We start from the raw sequence: 22,951 nt of genomic DNA on the forward strand, positions 1-22,951 counted from the left end.
AAACTCTGGGTGCTGATCTCAGACATTTAAAAAAAAATCAATGTATTTTATGCTAAAACTTGAGTTAGAGGTTTAAAAGATAATATTTACAAATCTCATTAATTTGTAATAGAATTCCATTAAAAACAAAACAAAAAATCTGTAAGACAATATGGGAATATATTTTGGAAGATAATTTAAAAGTATTTTACACCTCTCTGGAAATTGTCCCTTGAAGTTAACTTCCTACACTGTTCCTTGCACATTTTTATTCTACAAAAAAACCTCCAAGTTGTATTTATTACTTTGAAATATCACTCTCATGGAAGTGTGAGTTACATAGCAGGAAGTTACATAGCAGGAGAAGCAAAGGGACTTTCTTGATTAGGAGGATTAAGATAAATATGATTGAATACCATATTTAAAGTGACCTTTTTGTAGAATTATCTATAAAGCATGGCTTAAAAAAATTAGACTTTGCAGTGAAATGATCTCTGTCAAGAATTTCTAGTAGCTTGTCATAATTGAGAAGAAGACATACTAAGTATTGTGGTGGGAATTAAGTTGCATATATTGATGATCTTTTATGATCAAATGTCTACAGTTGTTGACAAATTATCACTTTCACATTTTATTATCTCAAGTATACTATGCTTTCTCTCCAGCCTGGAATCTGAAGTTCAATTTAGCACATGGTTGTGGATACTCCATTTCACCATTAAATGAAGATGACAGGAGGAAAGTAGAAGAGATCAAGGCAGAGTTGTTTGGTCGTGGGAGAACAACTGACTTGTCCAAGGTATAAAAGAAATCTGGAAATGAAAAGTAAATATGAAAGAATGGGTGATGGAATTTGGATCTCTTCCTTGGGCTTCAGCTGACTTGCTGATAATACTTGGCTAGTGTTATGAGCCTTTCTTTGGTTTTGTTTTTGAGTTGGAGTCTTGCTCTGTTACCTAGGCTGAAGTGCAGCAGTGCAGTCACAGCTCACTGCAGCCTTGAACTCTTGGGCTCAAAGAATCCTCCCACCTCAGCTCTCAAGTAGCTGGGACCATATGCGTGTGCTTCCATGCTTGGCTAATTTTTAAATTTTTGGCAGAGACAGGGTCTCTCTATGTTGTCCAGGCTGGTCTTGAACGCTTGAATGATCCTCTTGCCTTGGCCTCCCAAAATGTTGGGATTACAGGCGTGAGCCACTGTGCCTAGACAGGCGTCTTAATTTTTCAAAAGTTAAGATGTAGGTATTAGATTCTTACAGTCTAGATATGTTAAGTTTTTATTAATTCCAAGTTCATATTTTGAAAAATTTATCATCTTAGAAAAATAAAAACTGATTTGCTTGTTTTATCAGTATTTTTTAGAAGAGAGAGGATTAAATATCACCCTTATTTTCTCTTGAAAGTGATACCTTGAAATCCAGATGGTGTCCAGCTGTTTTCAAATGTTGTATTTTAAATGCTTTAGAGTACACAGCAATAGTAGCTTACGTATAAATGACTTTCATTTTAATAGTACTTATTTTCCTTCTATTATTAACTATTTCGTACATAGAAAAGAGTATATATGAATCATAAATGTAAAGAATAGCAGCAAGTAAAAATAATTCCCGTATATTGACTATCCAGCTTGAAAAATAGAACATTACCCAATCCTGTTGAAGTTCTTTGTTTCTTCTTTCCCAATCATATCATTTTTATTTCGTATTTTTATATATAATGGTTTTCCTGCTCCTCTCTGTGGTTTTGAACTCTCTGTAGATGGAATCAGTATGGTACATATTCTTTTGAGAACTGGGTGTTTCACGTAGTTTTAGGGTTTTGAGCTGCTTCAATGTAGATGTGCATAGTTTTCGTTTGTTCTTTATTACTGTAAAGCATTCCAATTGTGCTTACATGATAATTTATTCATTGTCCTATGGATAAGGCATTTTGTCTGCTATTTTGCACGGTAGTAGGGTATAATGATACCTATCTTAGAGGGTTTTGGTGTGGATTATGTGAGATAATGCCTATAAAATGCTAAGTAGAATGTGTGATACCTAGTTAGTACTCAATAACTGACAGCTATTATTACTGTTATTAATCCCGTAAGAATTGATACAGCTATCATACAAGGATTTCATGGCCTGATTCATACAAAGTGTCGTAGAAAACTATTCTCCAGTGATATAGTTTAGTTACTTGGATGATCTCAATTTTGGAAAAGTGTTTGAAAAGTACAAAGTAGATTGGATTTTCAGTTTTACGTATACGAAAACAAAATTGACAGTAAGAATAATAAAATGGATAATCGGTTGTCTTAGCACCATTTGTATCATGGATAATTGGTTGTCTTAGCACCATTTGTATATGTGCTGCTGAAGTGAGCACTATCCTAGCATCATTTGTTTGGAAGTACATAGTTTTCTCAGTGATCTGTGTTTCCCTGTTTTAAAAAAATTACTTTCTTGTGTTTGTTTCCAGATCCCTCAGCAATCAAGTTGCCTTCCCTTGGGTAGACTCTAGTTTGTCTGTGTTCTTCTTAAAATAAGGTGTCCTGAATTAGATAAAACACATTTTCATTTCTGATCTGACCAGCATGAAATATATTTAGTAATTCTCTTTCTGCCAATGTCCTGTGAGATTTCTAATGGACACAGCATAATTGGGCATTAAAAAAAAAGTACTGCTTTCAAAACTTAAAACTGTAGGAAAAAAGCAAAACAAAACCAAACAAAAAACTGTGAACTGCTGCCACACTTTCTATTCTCATTTCTTGTGTCTATATGATAATTTTTTAAAAAAATATCTTTTTTTTTGAGACAGAGTCTTTGTTGCCCAGGCTGTTGTGTAGTGGCATGACCTTGTATCTATATAATAGTTTTTTTTTTTTAATCCTCTCTTTTTTTGGGACAGAGTCTGGCTTGTTGCCCGGGCTGTTCTGCAGTGGCACGATCTTGGCTCACTGCAACCTCCACCTCCCAGGTTCAAGTGATTCTCTTGCCTCAGCCTCCCGGGTAGCTGAGATTACAGCTACTTGGGTGGGATGTGACAGCATGCCAGGCTGATTTTTATATTTTTAATAGAGATGGGGGTTTCACCATGTTGGCCAGGCTGGCCTTGAACTCCTGACCTCAAGTGATCCACCCGACTCAGCCTCCTAAAGTGTTGGGATTACAGGCATGAGTCATTGCGCCTGGCCTTATATAATACCTTTTAACTCTCCTGTATTTCTTTTCATTGCTTCTGTATCAGTGTTCAAGCCTATTGGAATGATTTTTAATCTAAATTTGGTCATTTATTATATTAAAGTATCCCTTTCAGCTTTGTGCCATTTGTATATTTGATAAATATTTTCATCCAAAAGTTTTAACAATGTTTACTAAGGATTGTGGATAAAAAGTCTAAAACTTTTTGGCCTGGCGAGGTGGCTGACACCCGTAATCTTAGCACTTTGGAAAATCGAGGTGGATGGATCACCTGAGGTCAGGAGTTTGAGACCAACCTGGCCAACATAGTGAAACCCCGTCTCTAATAAAAATACAAAAATTAGCTGGGTGTCATTGCGCATGCCTGTGATCACGCTACTAGGAGAAGCAGGAGAATTGCTTGAACCCGGGAGGTGGAGGTTGCAGTGAGCCGAGATTGTGCCACTGCACCCAGCCTGGGTGACAGAGGGAGACTGTTTCAAAAAGAAAAAAAAAAAATCTAAATCTTTTGAATAAGATAATTCTAACACCTGTGGTGAGTACTTCACAATACTGTCATTCAACCATCTTATGTTTCACCATCTTATGATTGACTTTCTTCAGTCTGTTAACTGAGTAGTTGTGAAATAGTGTTTGGCAAGATATGCCTTGCTGTTGGGGAACCCGTATTGGCCACTCTGTATGTACAGTTTTGGATCCTTTTTTTTTAAACTTAAATATATTATGATTTCCCTGTAACACTTCTCTGAAAGCATAGTTTTACATAGGTATATAATATCCCATTGTGTGAACATAACAATTTATTCGCTACCCTACTGTTGGACATTTATTCATTCATTTTACAAATACTTACTGAATGCCTGATATGTACTGTCACTCATCTATAGGCTGAGGAGACATCACTGAACAAAATAGACAAACATTTCTTCATTGTGAGCTTACTTTAAGTGAGAGCGTATGAATAACAACCAAACAAGTAAAATAAATGTCGGATGGTAGAAATAGTGAAATTCAGTAAACAGAGAATAGAATGGTGATTGCCAGGGACCGGTAGGAAGGGGAAATTGGGAATTGATGTTACAGGCAAAGCAGATAGTGCAATATTAGGAAATTTATAAATAAATTTTTACATTCGTAGATCTAATGAAGAAACCACAATTATTTCATTAAGCTCCAAAAAGTATTTAGGAATAAAAATAAAATCTATAGCTAATTAAAAGTATTTCTTTAGAGTAGGAGTAATACCCAAAATATGATAAAGAATATGTATTTGAAATTTGCAATTAGCATAATCGAAGTCAAAAGCTTTTATTATGCATATAAAACATTTGTGAGTGAATTCATATAATAATGGTGGAGTAGGGAACTTTAGGGCTCCGTTTCTTACAAAAACACCTAATAAGCTTCCAGAAACTATCAAAATTAATTTTTGTAGAACTCTGGAATTTAGTTAAAAACATTAAAAACCAGGAAAGGTAGGGAGCTGTTGCACTGCAGAAAGAGAACACTATGGCACCTTAAATTGCTTACCTACCATTCCTTGTGTCTAGATTAACAATGGCTTTGAAGACAGCAGCTTACACTCCTGGTGCAAGCTGTCAGCACTGGAAGGTTTAGTACAGCTCTTGCTCTCAAAGAATTGTGGGCCGGGCGCGGTGGCTCACACCTGTAATCCCAGCACTTTGGGAGGCTGAGGCGGGTGGATCATGAGATCAAGAGATCGAGACTGTCCTGGCCAACATGGTGAAACCTCATCTCTACTAAAGTGGTGCACTCTTCTGATCCCAGCTACTCAGGTGGCTGAGGCAGGAGAATCACTTGAACTCAGGAGGTAGAGGTTGCAGTGAGCCGAGATCATGCCACTGCACTCCATCCTGGAGTTAGAGCAAGACTCCGTCTCAAAAAAAAAAAAAAGCGATTGTTTTAACCTGCCTGAAGTCTCTGAAGAATCGGTATGAGCTTCCCTTTGTTTTATAAAACTCAGAGCTTTCCTGGGACTGGGGTGCCTTATCCGTCAGCACGTGTGAAAGGTATTTAAAGGCCAGAGTTTCAGCTGTAGCAGCCTGAATCTGGGGATAAAAATTAGGACAATGAATAGGTAGACAAAAAGCCAGGAAGAAACGGTTGAAAAAGGAGATACAGGGTTTTATAAGGACTTTTAAAAGCTTTTGTGTATGCTGAGAAATTGAGAAGGTTATGTACATGCCTAGGATTGGATTCCTTCTCAGAAAGGCTTGGGAAGACCCTAAGCTTTCACCACTAGCTGACCTTCAGGCCCTGCCTGAGTAGGTTGTGAAAGCTAAGACAGAGTTGTAAATGGCTTGGCTAAGTTTTGACAGAGTGCCCCAAACACAGAGCAAAAAAGACTGGGAGTGTTTTTTTTTTTTTCTTTCCTGTTACCTTTTTTCTTTTCTTGGCTGCAGGTGTTTAAGGAAACTGTGAAAACAGTAGTTGACCCTGAAGCTAAGGGAGTACAGACTTCAGTTCCATACACAACAAAGAGTAGAAGCTTTACAAAATAGTAAGTCACTAAACAAACAATAGCTTACAACAAGTAGTAACAGCAAACTCCAGGGAAGGGGGCAATCCAGTATCCAGAGTTGTCACATTATAATATTCAATATGTCCAGTTTTCAGCAAATAATAAGACATGCAAAGAAATAAAAAAGTGTGACTCATTCAGAGGAAAAAGGAGAAATTAATGGAACTCTCCCTGAGGAAGCCCAGCTTAGATGTACTAAAGAACTAAACAAAACCATTGTCAAAGAACTAAAGGAAACCAAGAAAAGGATTTCTCACCAAAAAGAAGTATCAACAAAGAGATAGAAATTATAAAAAGGGAGACAACCAGAAATTCTGCAGCTGAAAAGTACAATAACAAATTAAAAATTCATTAGAGGGGTTCAGTAGCAGATTTGAGTAGTCTGAACAAAGAATCAGTGAACTTGAAGAAAGGTCAATTGATTTATTCATTTGAGGAGCAGAAAGAGAAAAGAATAAAGAAAATGAACAGGGCTATGAGACATCCCCAAACATACCAACATGCATTATGGGATTCTTAAGGGAAGAGAGAGAGAGAAAGGGGCAGAAATAACGTTTGAAGAAATAATGGTTGAAAACTTCCCTAATTTGATGAAAAATGTGTTAATGAACTCCAAATGGGTCAAACTCAAAGAGACTCACCATGACACATTATAGTCAAATTGTTAAATACTTACCATAGTTGTTGGTTCTATTAGTAGAAGTATACTTTACCTAATGAAGTCAGCTTTAACCGATTTTTTTTTTAATTTGGTTTTGACGTCATAAAATACAAAACTGTGAGCTTCTTACATAGTTACTCCTGCCATAAATACTGTGGTAATTTATACATTAAAAATATTGAGACAACTTTTTTTTAAAACAAATGTTTCCAAAAGATTATTGGTCTTTTAAGTAAGTTTTATATCACATGGTAATATGTTTCATTTATTCGTAGAAAGTAGATGTTTACTTTTTAGTGCTTGTCGACTGTGTGTGTGTGTCTTTGTGTGTCTTTGTACTGGTTTATGTGACAGTGAAGAATTAATTTCTGTTTTGGTTTGTTACATGAAGTCTTTGACGTGTTTTTGTTTGTTTGAGACAGGGTCTTGCTCCGTTGCCCAGGCTGGTATAGTGGCCAGATCATAGCTCACTGCAATGTCCACTTCCCGAGCTCAAGCTATCTTTCCACCTCAGTGTCTCAAAGTGCTTGATATTACTGGTGTGAGCCACTGCACCTGGCTGTCATTAAGCTGGACAATGAGAGAATAATATAACCTGATAAAACTCATGTAGATCTGTTGAGAAGAGAGAATTTTAATTGTGAAATAGTCTCTGGAAATTAGTAAAAGACACATTTTAGCTAACCAGTAATTTCATAACATCTTTATCTCAGTATAATTTACTGTAATACCATACGTTTCACCCATTTTAAAGTGTAGTTTGTTTACAGAATTTTACAATAACATAATTTTAGAACTTTGTTATTCTCCCCTCTCCACCAGTTCCCTACCCCTAAGCAAACACCAATCCACTTTCTCTCCCTATGGATTTGCCAGTTCTGGACATGTCATATTAAGAGAATTGTATGTGATCTTTTGTGACTGTCTTCTTTTACTTAGCATAATGTTTTCAAGAGTCATTCATGTTATGTTGTAGCTTGAATCAGTACTTCATCCCTTTTTATTGCCAAATTATATTTCATTGTATAGATGTTTTGTTTATTAATTAGTTGGTAGACATTTGGATTTTCCACTCTGGCCATTCAGGACTGCTATGAACATAGTAAGTGTTTATGTATTACAGTGGATGTTTCCTTTCTCTGGGGTATATACCGAAGAGTAGAATTACTGGGACATACGTGGTAACTCCATGTTTAACATGTTGAGGAACTTCTAAACGTTTTTCTGAAGTGGCTGTGCTATTTACATTCCCCTGAGCAGTGCATGAGGGTTTCAGTTTCTCCATATCCTTTTCAGCATTTGTTATTTTCTGTCTTTTTGATTATAGCCATTCTGGTTGGGTACTAAGGGGTATTTATTCATCCAGATTGTTTTGTGTATCAGTTTTTCTTTTTTATTGATCTATAGTATTCCACAGTATGAATGCACCACAGTTTAAATATTCACTATTGAAGAACACTTTGGTTGTTTTCTAGTTTTTGACTTTACCAGTACAGCTGCTGTAAACATTCATGTGCAAGGTTTTGTGTGAATATGTCTTTGTTTCTGTGGGATAAATGCCCAGGATCGCAATTGCTGGGTCATATGGTAGTTGCATGTTTAGTTTTTTGAAAGACAGGCCACAGCTTTTTTCCAGGGTGGTTATTTCATTTACATTCCCACCAGCAGTGTGTGAGTAATCCATCTTCTACGTAATCCTCACCAGCATTTGATACTGTTACTATCTTTATTCTAGCCATTCTAATAGGTATGTAGTGATATCTTATTAAGGTTTTAAATTGCATTTCCTTAATGGTTTTTGATGTTGCACGTTTTTTCATATCTCTGTTTCCAATCTCTGTGTCCTGTTAAGTGAAATGTCTATTGCATTTCCTTAATGGTTTTTGATGTTGCACGTTTTTTCATATCTCTGTTTCCAATCTCTGTGTCCTGTTAAGTGAAATGTCTATCTCTTTTGCCCATTTTCTAATTGGATTGTCGTTTTTTTTACCTTTTTACTGTTGTGAGTTCTTTATATAGGTTAAATGTAAGTCTAGCGGATAGAAGACGTTTATTGGATATGAGGTTTGCAAATATTTTCTTTCAACCTGTAGCTGGGAGAGAGAGGGGCATTTCATTTTGCTGGATAGTCTCGGCTGCCCTAGACTTTCACTGATACCACAAGGGAGGGATAGTGCTTTATCAGCCAGCAGAGATGAAAGTAAGTCCTAGGGTCCTCATTTGGCCTTTGCTAGTGTAGTTGTGAGTGGGGCTAGTTTTTTGTGTGGCGGTTGGCTCAAGTAGAATGTATTCTCTTTTGCTAGGCTTCACCTCTACTGTTTTTGTTTTTTTTTTTTTTTTTTTTGGTCTGTGCTCACTATTCCTGGGTTGTAGACTTCTTCAGCTCTAAGTCTGTATATGTGAGAGAAAAAGAAAACCCAGGGGTTGCACCATAGTGTAATTCCTCAGGTCCCTAGATGACTAGCTAGTCTGCCTTCTTCTCTACATCTTTCAGATTCTTCTTACATTTGTTTTATATATATTGTCCAGGGAACTTCATTTTACTTAGCAGGAAGAATGGGGGAAAGTACATCTGGCCAGGCATGGTGGCTCATGCCTGTAATCCCAGCACTTTGGGAGGCTGAGGCAGGAGGATCCATTGAACCCAGGAGCTGGAGACCAGCCTAGGCAGCAGAGTGAGACTCAGTCTGTACAAAAATAAAAATAAGGAAATTAGCCCTGTGTAGTGGCATGTGCCTGTTGTCCCAGCTCTCCAGGAGGCTGAGGTGGCAGGATCACCTGAGCCTGAGAGGTCAAGGCTTCAGTGATAGCGCCACTGCACTCCAGCCTGGGTGACACCAGCAAGACCCTCTTTTAAGAAGAGAAAAGAAATAAAATGTCACAGGATCCTTGGAGTGTTGCTTTGCAATCTGGAAACCGCTGTGGCCAGTGGCACCTTCTGCCTGTGTATTGCTCACACTTGCTGGGTGCGTTCTGCCAACTCAGCCTGGCAGGCTGCTCTACTGTCCTGGATCACACACCTGCCAAGTGTGAACCAGGCATGGAGTGGTGAGGGGTGGATGGGCAAGCAAGTATGGGGTCTAGCCACTGCACACAGCCTGACTGCTGTGGTGGGGCAGGCAGCTCCAGGCGCTGGCACTGGTGGACTCCACACGAGGCTGCGGTGGGACCAGATGTACTGCATGCAGCTTCTGCTGTGGGCACCCACGTCTGGACAAGGGAAACATGGTGGCACCCGGAAGCTTGGAGACACCAGAAACCACAAAAACCCAAGAGGGTGTCATAGTCCTGGCTCGGGGAATCCCTAGGTCTGGGCTTCCTGAAAGGCTGCAGCTCTTCTCTCCTTGTTGCCTGCCACATGGCAGGTGGGGAAGGGGGTACGTTTCAGCTCTGTTTGTGTTATAGCTCTTTTAGTCCCACCATTTGATGGGTCCTGAGTTCTTGTCCTACATCTAGGAAGAAAGGTATGTGGACAAGTGGAGGGTGAGCAAGGTGGAGAGGAGCTTAATCGAGTGGCAGAACAGTTTTCAGGAGACCGAAAAGGGGTGGTTCCTGTCTGCAGGCAGGTTGTCCCTACAAGTGTCCAGCCCTCAGTGGAGAGGAGAACTCAGAGTGGGTAGCTCATATATGCAGGCAGGTCATCCCATTGTCTGTGCAGCCTTCAGCAGAGAGGAGAGACCTGGAATGGGTAGCTCCTACCTGCATGCAGATTATCCCATCACCTGTGTAACCTTCAGTGGAGAGGAGACCCAGAGGAGGTAGCTCCATGTACAAGCAGATCATTCCATTGTCTCTACAAGTCTGGCTGAGTCCATGGTTTGTTTTGTTTGTTTGTTTGTTTGTTTGTTTGTTTGTTTATATTTTATTTTATTGCACTGTAGATTCTGGGGTACATATGAAGAACATGCAGGATTGTTGCATAGGTATATACGTGGCAATGTGGTTTGCTGCCTCCATCCGCATCACCTATATCTGGCATTACTCCCCATGTTATCCCTCCCCAACTCCCTACCCTGCTCTGTCCCTCCCCAGGTCCCCCCCGCAACAAACCTCAGTGTGTGATGCTCCCCTCCCTGTGTCCATGTGTTCTCATTTTTCAACCCCCGCCTATGAGTGAGAGCAAGCGGTGTTTCATTTTCTGTTCTTGTGTCAGTTTGCTGAGAATGATGGTTTCCAGGTTCATTCATGTCCCTGCAAAGGATATGAACTCATCGTTTTTGATGGCTGCATAGTATTCCATGGTGTGTATGTGCCACATTTTCCCTGTCCAGTCTATCATCAGTGGGCATTTGAGTTTGTTCCAAGTCTTTGCTATTGTAAACAGTGCTGCAGTGATCATATGTGTGCATATGTCTTTATAATAGAATGGTTTATAATTCTTTGGATGTATACCCAGTAATGGGATTGCTGGGTCAAATGGAATTTCTATTTCTAGGTCCTTGAGGAATTGCCACACTGTCTTCCACAATGGTTGAACTAATTTATACTCCCACCAACAATGTAAAAGTGTTCCTATTTCTCCACATCCTCTCCAGCATCTGTTGTCTCCAGATTTTTTAATGATCACCATTCTAACTGGCATGAGATAGTATCTGAATGTGGTTTTGATTTGCATTTCTCTAAAGACCAGTGATGGTGAGCATTTTTTCATGTTTGTTGGCCTCATATATGTCTTCTTTTGAGAAGCGTCTGTTCGTATCCTTTGCCCACTTTTGAATGGGCTTGTTTGTTTTTTTCTTGTATATGTGTTTTAGTTCTTTGTAGATTCTGGATATAAGTCCTTTGTCAGATGGGTAGACTGCAAAAATTTTTTCCCATTCTGTTGGTTGCCAGTTCACTCTAATGATTGTTACTTTTGCTGTGCAGAAGCTCTGGAGTTGAATTAGGTCCCATTTGTCTATTTTGGCTTTTGTTGCCAATGCTTTTGGTGTTTTAGTCATGAAGTCCTTGCCTATGCGTATGTCCTGAATGGTTTTGCCTAGGTTTTCTTCTAGGGCTTTTATGGTGTTAGGTCTTATGTTTAAGTCTTTAATCCATCTGGAGTTAATTTTAGTGTAAGGTGTCAGGAAGGGGTCCAGTTTCTGCTCTCTGCACATGGCTAGCCAGTTTTCCCAACAGCATTTATTAAACAGGGAATCCTTTCCCCATTGCTTGGTTTTGTGAGATTTGTCAAAGATCAGATGGTTGTAGATGTGTAGCATTGCCTCCGAGGCCTCTCTTCTGTTCCATTGGTCTATATCTCTGATTTGGTAGCCTTGTAGTATAGTTCGAAGTCCAGTAGTGTGATGCCTCCAGCTTTGTTCTTTTTGCTTAGAATTGACTTGGCTATGTGGGCTCTCTTTTGGCTCCATATGAAGTTTAAGATTTTTTTTTCCAGTTCTGTGAAGAAGGTCATTGGTAGCTTGATGGGGATAGCGTTGAATCTATAAATAACTTTGGGCAATATGGTCATTTTCATGATATTGATTCTTCCTAACCATGAGCATGGAATGTTTCTCCATCTGTTTGTGTCCTCTCTTATTTCGTTGAGCAGTGGTTTGTAGTTCTCCTTGAAGAGGTCCTTTACATCCTTTGTTAGTTGTCTTCCTAGGTATTTTTATTCTCTTTGTAGCAATTGTGAATGGCAGTTCATTCTTGATTTGGCTCTCTTTAAGTCTGTTGTTGGTGTATAGTAATGCTTGCGATTTTTGCACATTGATTTTGTATCCTGAGACTTTGCTGAAGTTGCTTATCAGTTTCAGGAGATTTTGGGCTGAGACAATGGGGTCTTCTAAATATACAATCATGTCATCTGCAATGGAGACAATTTGACTTCTTCCTTTCCTAAGTGAATACCCGTTATTTCTTTCTCTTGCCTGATTTCTCTGACTAGAACTTCCAGTACTATATTGAATAGGAGTGGTGAGAGAGGGCATCCTTGTCTAGTGCCAGATTTCAAAGGGAATGCTTCCAGTTTTTGCTCATTCAGTATGATATTGGCTGTGGGTTTGTCGTAAATGGCTTTCATTATTTTGAGATACGTTCCGTTGATACCTAGTTTATTGAGAGTTTTTAGCATAAAGGGCTGTTGAATTTTGTCGAAGGCCTTCTCTGCATCAATTGAGATAATCATGTGGTTTTTGTCTTTGGTTTTGTTTATGTGGTGAATTATGTTTATAGACCTGCGTATGTTGAACCAGCCTTGTATCCCCTGGATGAAGCCTACTTGATTGTGATGGATAAGGTTTCTGATGTGCTGTTGCAATCAGTTTGCCAGTATTTTATTGAAGATTTTTGCATCTATGTTCATCATGGATATTGGCCTGAAGTTTTCTTTTCTTATTGAGTCTCTGCTGGGTTTTGGAATCAGGATGATGTTGGTTTTATAAAATGATTTGGGAAGGATTCCCTCTTTTTGGATTTTTTGGAATAGTTTCAGAAGGAGTGGTACCAGCTTCTCTTTCTATGTCTGGTAGAATTCGGCTGTGAACCCATCTGGGGTTTTTTTGGTTGGTAGGCCATTAATTGCTGCCTCAGCTTCAGTCCTTGTTATTGGTCTCTTTAGGGTTTCGACTTCTTCCTGGTTTAGGCTTGGGAGGGTGTAAGTGTCCAGGAATTTATCCATTTCTTCCAGGCTTACTGGTTTATGTGCATAGAGTTGTTTGTAATAATCTCTGATGGTGGTTTGTATTTCTGTGCAATCTGTGGTGATATCTCCTTTATCGTTTTTTATTGCATCTATTTGATTATTCTCTGTTTTCTTTTTATTAATCTGGCTAGCGGTCTATTTTGTTGATCTTTTCGAAAAGCCAACTCCTGGATTTATTGATTTTTTGAAGGGTTTTTTGTGTCTCTATCTCCTTCAGTTCTGCTCTGATCTTAGTTATTTCTTGTCTTCTGCTAAGTTTTGAGTTTTTTTGATCTTGCTCCTCTAGCTCTTTCAATTTTGACGATAGGTTGTTGATTTTAGATCTTTCCTTACTTCTCATGTGGGCATTTATTGGTATAAATTTTCCTCTAGACACTGCTTTAAATGTTTCCCAGAGGTTCTTTGTGTCTTTGTTCTCTTTGGTTTTGAAGAACATCTTTATTTCTGCCTTCATTTCATTGTTTATCCAGTCAACATTCAAGAGCCAGTTGTTCAGTTTCCATGAAGTTGTGCAGTTCTGAGTTAGTTTCTGAATTCTGAGTTCTAACTTGATTGCACTGTGGTCTGAGAGAGTGTTTTTTATGATTTCTGTTCTTTTGCATTTGCTGAGGATTGATTTACTTCCAATTATGTGGTCAATTGGTCCAGGTCTAAGTTCAAGTTCTGGATATCCTTGTTAATTTTCTGTCTTGTTGACCTAATATTGAAAGCGGAGTGTTAAAGTCTCACACTATTATTGTGTGGGAGTCTAAGTCTCTTTGTAGGTCATTAAGAACTTGCTTTATATATCTAGGTGCTCCTGTATTGGGTGCGTACATATTTAGGATCATTAACTCTTCTTGTTTTATTTATCCTTTTACCTATATGTAATGCCCTTCTTTGTCTCTTTTAATCTTTGTTGGTTTAAAGTCCATTTTATCAGAGACTAGGATTGCAACTCTTGCTTTTTTTTTTTTTTTTTTTTTTGCTCTCCATTTGCTTGGTAAATCTTTCTCCATCCCTTTATTTTGAGCCTTTGTGTATCCTTGCATGTGAGATGGATTTCCTGAATGCAGCACACCAATGGGTTTTGACTTTTTATCCAATTTGCCAGTCTGTGTCTTTTGTTTGAGGCATTTAGCCCATTTACATTTAAGGTTAATATTGTTATGTGTGAATTTGATCCTGCCATTTTGATGCTAGCTGGTTGTTTTGCCCATTAGTTGATGCAGTTTCTTCATTGTGTCGATGCTCTTTACCATTTGGTACGTTTTTGGAAGGGCTGGTAATGGTTGTTCCTTTCTATGTTTAGTGCTTCTTTCAGGAGCTCTTGTAAAGGAGGCCTAATGGTGAGGAAATCTCTGAGCAATTGCTTGTTCGTAAAGGATTTTATTTCTCCTTCGCTTGTGAAGCTTAGTTTGGCTGGATATGAAATTCTGGGTTGAATGTTCTTTTCTTTAAGGATGTTGAATATCGGCCCCCACTCTCTTCTGGCTTGTAGGATTTCTGCTGAGAGATCCGCTGTGAGTCTGATGGGCTTCCCTTTGTGGGTACCCCGGTCTCTCTCTCTGGCTGCCCTTAGCATTTTTTCCTTCATTTTAAACCTGGTGAATCTGATGATTATGTGCCTTGGGGTTGCTCTTCTTGAGGAATATCTTTGTTGTGTTCTCTGTATTTCCTGGACTTGAATATTGGCCTGCCTTACTAGGTTGGGGAAGTTCTCCTGGATAATATCCTGAAGAGTATTTTCTAGCTTGGATTCATTCTCTCCGTCACATTCCGGTACACCTATCAAATGTAGATTAGGTCTTTTCATATAATCCAATATTTCTTGGAGGCTTTGTTCATTTCTTTTTACTCTTTTTTCTCTAATCTTGCCTTCTTGTTTTATTTCATTGAGTTGATCTTCAGTCTCTCATATCCTTTCTTCTGCGTGGTCAATTCAGCTCTTGAAACTTGTGTATGCTTCGCGAAGTTCTCATGTTGTGTTTTTCAGTTCCATCAATTCATTTATATTCCTCTCTAAGCTGTTTATTTTCGTTAGCATTTCGTCAAACCTTTTTTCAAGGTTCTCAGTTTCTTTGCATTGGGTTAGAACATGTTTTTTTAGTTCAGAGAAGTTTGTTATCACCCACCTTCTGAAGACTGTTTCTGTGAATTCATCAGACTCATTCTGAATCCAGCCTTGTTCCCTTGCTGGTGAGGAGTTGTGATCCCCTGGAGGAGGAGAGGCATTCTGGTTTTGGGTGTTTTCATCCTTTTTGCACTGGTTTCTTCCCATCTTTGTGGATTTATCTACTTGTGGTCTTTGTAGTTGGTGGCTTTCAGATGGGGTCTCTGGACATCCTTTTTGTTGATAATGAAGTTATTTCTTTCTGTTTCTTAGTTTTCCTTCTAACAGTCAGACCCCTCTTCTGTAGGACTGCTGGAGGTCCACTCCAGATTTTGCTTTCTTGGGGATCACCTGCAGCGGTTGCAGAACAGTAAGAGTTGCTGCCAGTTTCTTCTTCTGTTATCTTTGTCCCAGAAGGATACCCACCAGATGTCAGCCTGAGGTCTCCTTTATGAGGTATCTCTGGATATACAGGGGTTGGGGAGCTGCTTGAGGAGACAATCTGTCCCTTATAGGAGCTCAAGTGCTGAGCTGTGAGCTCTGTTGTTCTGTTCAGAGCTGCTGGGCAGGTACATTTAAGTCTGCTGCAGCGAAACTCAACTGCCTTTTTTTCCCAGGTGCTCTGTCCTGGGAAGGTGAGGCTTTATTTATAAGTTTCTGTTGTGCTTTTTCCTTTTTTCAGAGATGCCCTGCCCAGTGCGGAGGTAGCCTAGTCATAGTCTGCCAGCAGATGTGTTGCTGAGCTGCCGTGGGCTCTGCCCAGCTGCTGGGTGAACTTCCTTGCTGTTTTGTTTATAGGGGTATAGTTAGAACATCCTTGGTAATGGCGGTGTGCCTCAGTAATGGCCGACTATCTCTGTAATGGCGGACTGCCTCGGTAGTGGCGGACACCCTTCCCCCCACAGAGCTGGACCGTTCCGGTCCAGCTGTGCTTGCTGTGAAACTCTCAATCCAGAGCATTTCAGATCGCTGGTCTTTGTGGGGGTGGGACTGGCCAAGCCAGATCACCTGGCTCCCTGTTTCAGCCCCCCTTTTTTTTTTCAGTTGAACGGGCAACTCTGTCTTCCAGGTGTTCCAGTTGCCAGTTGAGATGGCGCCCGGATTTGTGTGAGTTTTGGTACAGAGACCTGCTGTGCCAGCTGAAACAGCCACGCTGGAGACTCATGGTGTTTTTTTGCCCAGGAATCTCCTGGTCTATGGGCAGTAAAAATTCGTTTAGAACTCGCCCTCTGCGTTTTCACTGGGAACTGCAATCCAGAGGCGTTCCTATTCAGCCATCTTGGATCGTCCTGAGTCCTTGGTTTTCATGGGCTTTAGAGGGGAGGAGGTGTATGCCAATTGGTCCATGGACAGGCCCAGAAAAAGCACCATAAGTTCTCACTCCTGTCCTTGGAACTGGCAGCCCTTTAAGCCATCCCTGGCTTAAAGGTCGGCTTCACCAGTGACCTGCCCCTTTCTGCCCAGGAACCCATCTGCCATCACTCTGCTATCTGTGGTGCCTGTGCTACCCAGGCTGTTCATGTCAAGGGGTACCTGCAGACCCACTGTGAGCTGCCCTCAGCCCTCCTGCCCCCTGCAGCTTCCCTCCTGTGCTCGTTTGTGCCCGGTGTCTGCAGGAGATGGAGGTGGCAGGGGCTGGCATGTAAGCGCTGCCCAAACTATGTGCACACCTGGCTGGGTCACAACAGTGCCTGGGCTCAACCTCCACTTTGCTCTGACATTGGAGTGGGGATCAGGAGTGGGGAGAGGCCAGGCAGTGGGAGCAGGCACTTCTGAGCTTGTAGGGGGCAGGGGGAATTCCCAGATCCCCGAGTGCGCAAGGGTGCCTGGGTCCACAGTTGTGTCTGGGTGGCTGCAGCTGTGCCTATGAGGGTGGGGCTCCCACCCCTCCAACTCAGAAGGGAGTGGGGCTTCTGCCTGTTCTCCACTCCCACCAGCTCAGTAGAGCAAGCATCCCCAGCTGCTCCTCCCCCACTGTAGCTGGCATCATGGCAGCAGCCACTGAAGATGGGATGCTGCTGCCATCAAAAGCACATCTACTCAATCACTTGGGGAGATGCAGCATAATTGAGAATATTTTTATGTGAAATCAGATGTTGCTATATCATCAAATAGAATGTCAACTTATAATGACTTTATAGGTAAAACAGAAACCTCAAAAAATGTTACATGTATGGTAGCTTTGAGTACTGGTCCTATGCCTCAGGAAACGAGATCTTGGTTTTTTTTTCTCCCTTCTTCTTAGGGGTAAAATATTAGGATCTAGGTCAAGCTTCTGTAATCGCCAAACATACAGTGGCTCAAATAAGGTAGAATTTTATTTTTTCATGTCATTGTTCATGTTAGGAAAGTGAGCTCTGCCCTTGGTATCATCTAGGGACCCAAGCTGACTGGAAAACTAAGCTGTCCTTACGCATGACTTCCAAGGTCGTTCCATACATTCTTATTTTCAGCAGGTGAGAAAAATAGTGATGATAGTGGTGGTGATATTGGGGGAGCATGCAGGTCAAGAATTTGATTTTAAGGACAGGAAGCAGAAGTTGTACTTGATGCTCTTGTTCATATCCCATTGGCCTCAACCTAGTCATGTGGTCACAAGTGGCTGCAGAAGAAATAGGAAATGTCTCTCATTTGGTGGCTATATAGCCTGCCAAAATTTGAATAAGGGATTTCTATTACTTAAGATGGGAATACTTACTGGTGGACAATAGTAATCTTTGGTGTTTACTTTGTGGAAAATTTTTGGAACAACTCTCTGAGTGGTCTTAATCATTGTTAGTGATTTTATTCTGTAGTTAACTGTCTTTTTTCTTGCTGTACTCTTTGGCCTGTTACATCATAAAGGAGTGACATGACCTTCATGGTCCAGTCTTAGCATGAGTATAAAACTGACTTGTGTATAACTACTTGGACTGCTTCAAGTAAGACCCTGATTGTTTCTATCTTCTAGGGTTTACAGAGTCCACGGGGAATTGGATGCAAGCCAGAAGCTGTATGTAGTCATATTATTACTCAGAGCCATGAAAAAGGATGTTTCCGGACTCTAACTTCTGAACAAGCACAACTAGATAGCCACCCTTGTGTTTTCAGATCTGCTGAACCCTCAGAAATGACCAGAGGATGGCAGAGCCCATCATCATGCAGAGCCAGGCATGTCAGCCTTCCTGCATCCTTAGACCAGAACGACTCCCATTTCAAAGTTTGGAATTCCTTGCAGTTAAAAAGTCATTCCCCATTTCAAAACTTTATACCTGATGAATTCAAAATCAGCAAAGGTCTTCGAATGCCATTCCATGAAAAGATGGACCCTTGGCTGTCAGAATTAGTAGAACCTGCTTTTGTGCCACCTAAAGAAGTGGATTTTCATTCTTCATCACAAATGCCATCCCCAGAACCCATGAAAAATGTTACTACCTCCATTACTTTTTCATCTCACCGACATTCTAAAGGCATTTCCGATTCCTCTGTTGTTAAGGTTGGTGTCACTGAAGGTAGCCAGTGTACTGGAGCATCTGTTGGGATATTTAATTCTCATTTCACTGAAGACCAGAATCCTCCTAGAGAGCTTAAGCAGAAAACCTCTTGCCCTTCATCATTTAAAATGCAAAGTAATTCACCAGATAAAGAAGTGACTATTTTAGCAGAAGGTAGAAGGCAAAGCCAAAAATTATCTGTTGATTTTGAGCATTCTCTTCAAGAAGAAAAACCCTTAGAAAGATCAGATTTTACAGGCAGTCATTGTGAACCCAGTACCACTGCAGATTCTGGCAATGTCAAGGAAATTCAAATTTCTGATAACCATACCCTTATTAGCAGGGGCAGACCAAGTTCCACCCTAGGAGTAAGCAGATCGAGTTCCAGACTAGGAGTAAAAGAGAAGAATGTAACTATAACTCCAGATCTTCCTTCTTGCATTTTTCTTGAACAACGAGAGCTCTTTGAACAAAGCAAAGCCCCACATGCAGATCACCATGTAAGGAAACACCACTCTCCCTCTCCTCAACATCAGGATTATGTAGCTCCAGACCTTCCCTCTTGCATTTTTCTTGAACAACGAGAACTCTTTGAACAATGCAGAGTCCCACATGTAGATCATCAAATGAGAGAAAAACATTCTCCCCTTCCTCAAGGTCAGGATTCTGTAGCTTCAGACCTTCCTTCTCCCATTTCTCTTGAACGATGTCAAAGTAAAGCGCCAGGTGTAGATGACCAAATGAGAAAACACCATTTCCCCCTTCCTCAAGGTCAGGATTGTGTAGTAGAAAAGAATAATCAACAGAAGCCTAAGTCACACATTTCTACTATAAATGTTGAAGCCAAGTTCAATAATGTTGTCTCCCAGTCACCCCCAAATCGCTGTACATTAACAACATCTGCATCTACTCCTCCTTCAAATAGAAAAGCACTTTCTTGTGTTTGTGTAACTTTTTGTCCCAAGACTTCTTCCAAGTTGGATAGTGGAACTTTAGATAAAAGATTTTATTCATTGGATGCTGCTTCTAAAGCAAGGATAAATAGTGAGTTTAACTTTGACTTACCTACTATATCTTCGAGATCACTGGAACCAACCTCCAAATTACTGACCAGTAAACCTGTAGCACAGGATCAAGAAGCTTTAGGTTTTCTAGGACCTAAATCTTCACTGGATTTCCAAGTTGTACAGCCTTCTCTTCCAGACAGTAACACTATTACTCAGGACTTGAAAACCATACCTTCTCAAAATAGCCAGATAGTAACCTCAAGGCAAATACAGGTGAACATTTCAGATTTCGAAGGACATTCCAATCCAGAGGGGACTCCGGTATCTGCAGATCGGTGAGTCTCATTGTGATAAAAAGCAAGCTGGATGGACTTCATGATGAAGGGTTTCAAATACTTAAGCAAATGTTGGTTCTTGGAGGGAAGGCTGTGTGATTTCTCTGAGTGGAGGTTGTGTCTGACTAATTACTAGAAGTCTTTCAAGGAATAAATATGTTAAGTAAAAGAGAACATATGACAGTAACATGTTTATACTTTCAGAGGGTTTTTGGCAAGACTTGACATCAAGTGTTTTAAAAAATTGAATGACTTTGCAAAAATCTTTGATCATCCAATGATACAATTACTAGCTTCTTATTTACTGTGTTGGACATATGCTGAAGGTCTCCTTTGGAGGTTGCACACACGTATATGGGGGCTTGCTTGCTCTCTCTCTTCCTCTCTCCTCCCCTCTCTCCCTTTCTGTCTTCTCCAGCTCTGGGTTCCATTTCATGACTTCCCTCAAATATTTAGCATTTACAAAGAAAATAGCTTTGCAGTGGAAAATCCTGACAGATACCACTTTAGTCAAATGATGATTAGCATCACCAGTAAGACAACATAATGTGCTCCCTGATATGATGCCCCACTTCATAGTGTATTGTAGGAAAGGAAACCCAATTCAGGGGTAAGTCCATTAGATTTATATTATTCAGCCTAATTTTAGCACTTTGCCATTAATTCAGTTTGACTTTAATGAGCCTTTTACAGTATGGTGAAACAGAACTACCTGTATGTTTAATATTTTACCTTATAGTTGAAGAGACATCATACCACAGTAGAGAGCACTGGGCTTGGAAAGGAGGAAGAGAGAAATGTTTATTTATCATCCACAGGCGGTAGTAGTTGTGGCAGTGAGTCATGGCAATGAGGAACTTACATTTGCTGTCTTACTTCTCATGATGATCCTATTAAGCAGGTGATGAGATCTCTATTTTCCTACCGGGAAGTGGAGATACTGACTGCTGCTTGTGCCAAAAGATATTGTTTGTAGGTAGGAGAAAAGGCATTCAAATGCAGTCTGTTTAATCAAAGCAAGGTCTTATTCCCCTACCCAGTACTCTGTCCTAGAATTTGACCCCTACTTCCAACTCTTCTTCCAGTCACGATGCTGGATAACTTATTCAATATCTTTGGCACTCATATGTAGAAGGAAAGGGGTAGAATGCTGAAAAATCCCTTACAGCTCTGAAAGTTAGGGATTGAGATAGTAGATTGGGGCAAAAACAAGGGAAATCTCTGATTTCAATGTTATAAATAGTAGAGTGCTATAGAGATCAGTACTGATACCTTTAAAAAATTTTTTTCTTTGAGACAGAGTCTAGTTCTGTCACCCAGGCCAGAGTGCAGGGTGTGATCTCCGTTCACTGCAACCTTCTCCCCCTGGGTTCAAGCTATCGTCCTGCCTCAGCCTCTCGAATAGCTGGGACCAACTCTTCAAAGGTTAAATGCCAAACTATTGTAACTGCATACCTTAAAAATCAGATAAAGCTATGAATGAGGAGAAAATAATACATGATTACACATATATATTTATATATGTATACATATTATATATACTATATATGTATATACATTTAGTATATGTATACTGTATAATGTATATATAGTATATATACTATATATACACATTATATAATCTATATATTATATGATATATACATAACATATAATCTGTATATTATGTATGATATATGTGTAATATATAATCTATATATTATATCTAATATATACATAATATAATATATAATATAGCATATATAATTATACATTATAATATATTGTAATATATTTATATAATTATGATCAAATATATAATTATTTTATATATACAATTATATATAATATATATTATAATATATAATCTATAGATTACATATATTATGTCTACGTCATATAATCTATAGATTGTATATTATGTATATATACATGTATAGTATACATAATATATATTATACATTATAAATGTACTAATTAATGTATATATGCACATAGTACTAAAATATATATTTACATAAGTATATATATACATATTTATATTTGTATATTTATATGTATTTGTATATTATATATGTATATATATTTATATATAAATATGTCTTATGTATATATATTATGTATATGTAAATATATAATATTCATATATCTATATATTATATAGTATATATACATAATGTATACATATATGTATATATGTATACATATTATATGTGTATATATACATATATAATATGTATATATACATATATATGTATACATACATATATATCATATGCTATATATGTATGTATACATATATATGTATACATACATAAGTGATTATTACACTAAGTATAAAATGATGTAAGCATCCACTACAAATATACATTCTGAACAAATGGCGTTATTATTCATCTAACAATATATATGTGTATATCTATAATATACATTATATGTAATATATACTATATATGTTTGTATTCATATATATGTATCTATGGTATATACATGTGTACTATATATACATTAGTATATATGTATTTATGCTATACACTGTATATACGTGTATATATAGTATACATGTATAATACTATATATACTTATATATAGTATACTGTGTGTATACACTATACATACACAGTATACTATATATAAGTATATATATTATGTACATATATGTATATAAATATATACATATATGTATATATTGTATATATTGTAGACATGTATATGTAGTATACATGTATGTTGTATATATAGCATATGCTATATATAGTATACATGTATATACTATATATACATACATATGTATATATGCAAATATATAGTATACATTATATACTATATATACTATATATACATATATGTATATATGTTTATATACATAACATATATACATGTATATTAGATGAACTAACAATAATGCCATTTGTTCAGCGTGTACATTTGTAGTGGATGCTTATTTTATTTTATACTTAGTATAATAATCAGAAATAGATATTATCACCTCACTTTTGGATTTTAAAAGCCTGAGACTTAAGAGAAAATGTTTTCCTAAGATCACATGGCTGTTGAGCATTGGAGGT

General features: G+C 38.6%; 1 protein-coding gene across 13 annotated transcripts in view; it reads left to right on the forward strand.

The window, feature by feature from the left end:
• Positions 1-22,951, forward strand: part of ALMS1 (ALMS1 centrosome and basal body associated protein) — a 246,366-nt gene that overhangs the window by 77,621 nt on the left and 145,794 nt on the right. For all 13 annotated transcript variants that reach the window (XR_010337974.1, XR_010337975.1, XR_010337976.1 and 10 more), the window contains 2 exons: positions 645-778; positions 18,040-19,904. Coding sequence is in view for 8 of the 13 variants with exons in the window: in XM_064364240.1 (XP_064220310.1) it covers positions 645-778; positions 18,040-19,904 (1,999 nt within the window). In the remaining 5 variants the exon portion in view is untranslated. The remainder of the gene's footprint in view (positions 1-644; positions 779-18,039; positions 19,905-22,951) is intronic.

Source organism: Aotus nancymaae, unplaced genomic scaffold (genome assembly GCF_030222135.1).
Source record: "Aotus nancymaae isolate 86718 unplaced genomic scaffold, 86718_ANA_hifiasm-v0.15.2.pri h1tg000057l, whole genome shotgun sequence".
NCBI lineage: Eukaryota > Metazoa > Chordata > Mammalia > Primates > Aotidae > Aotus > Aotus nancymaae.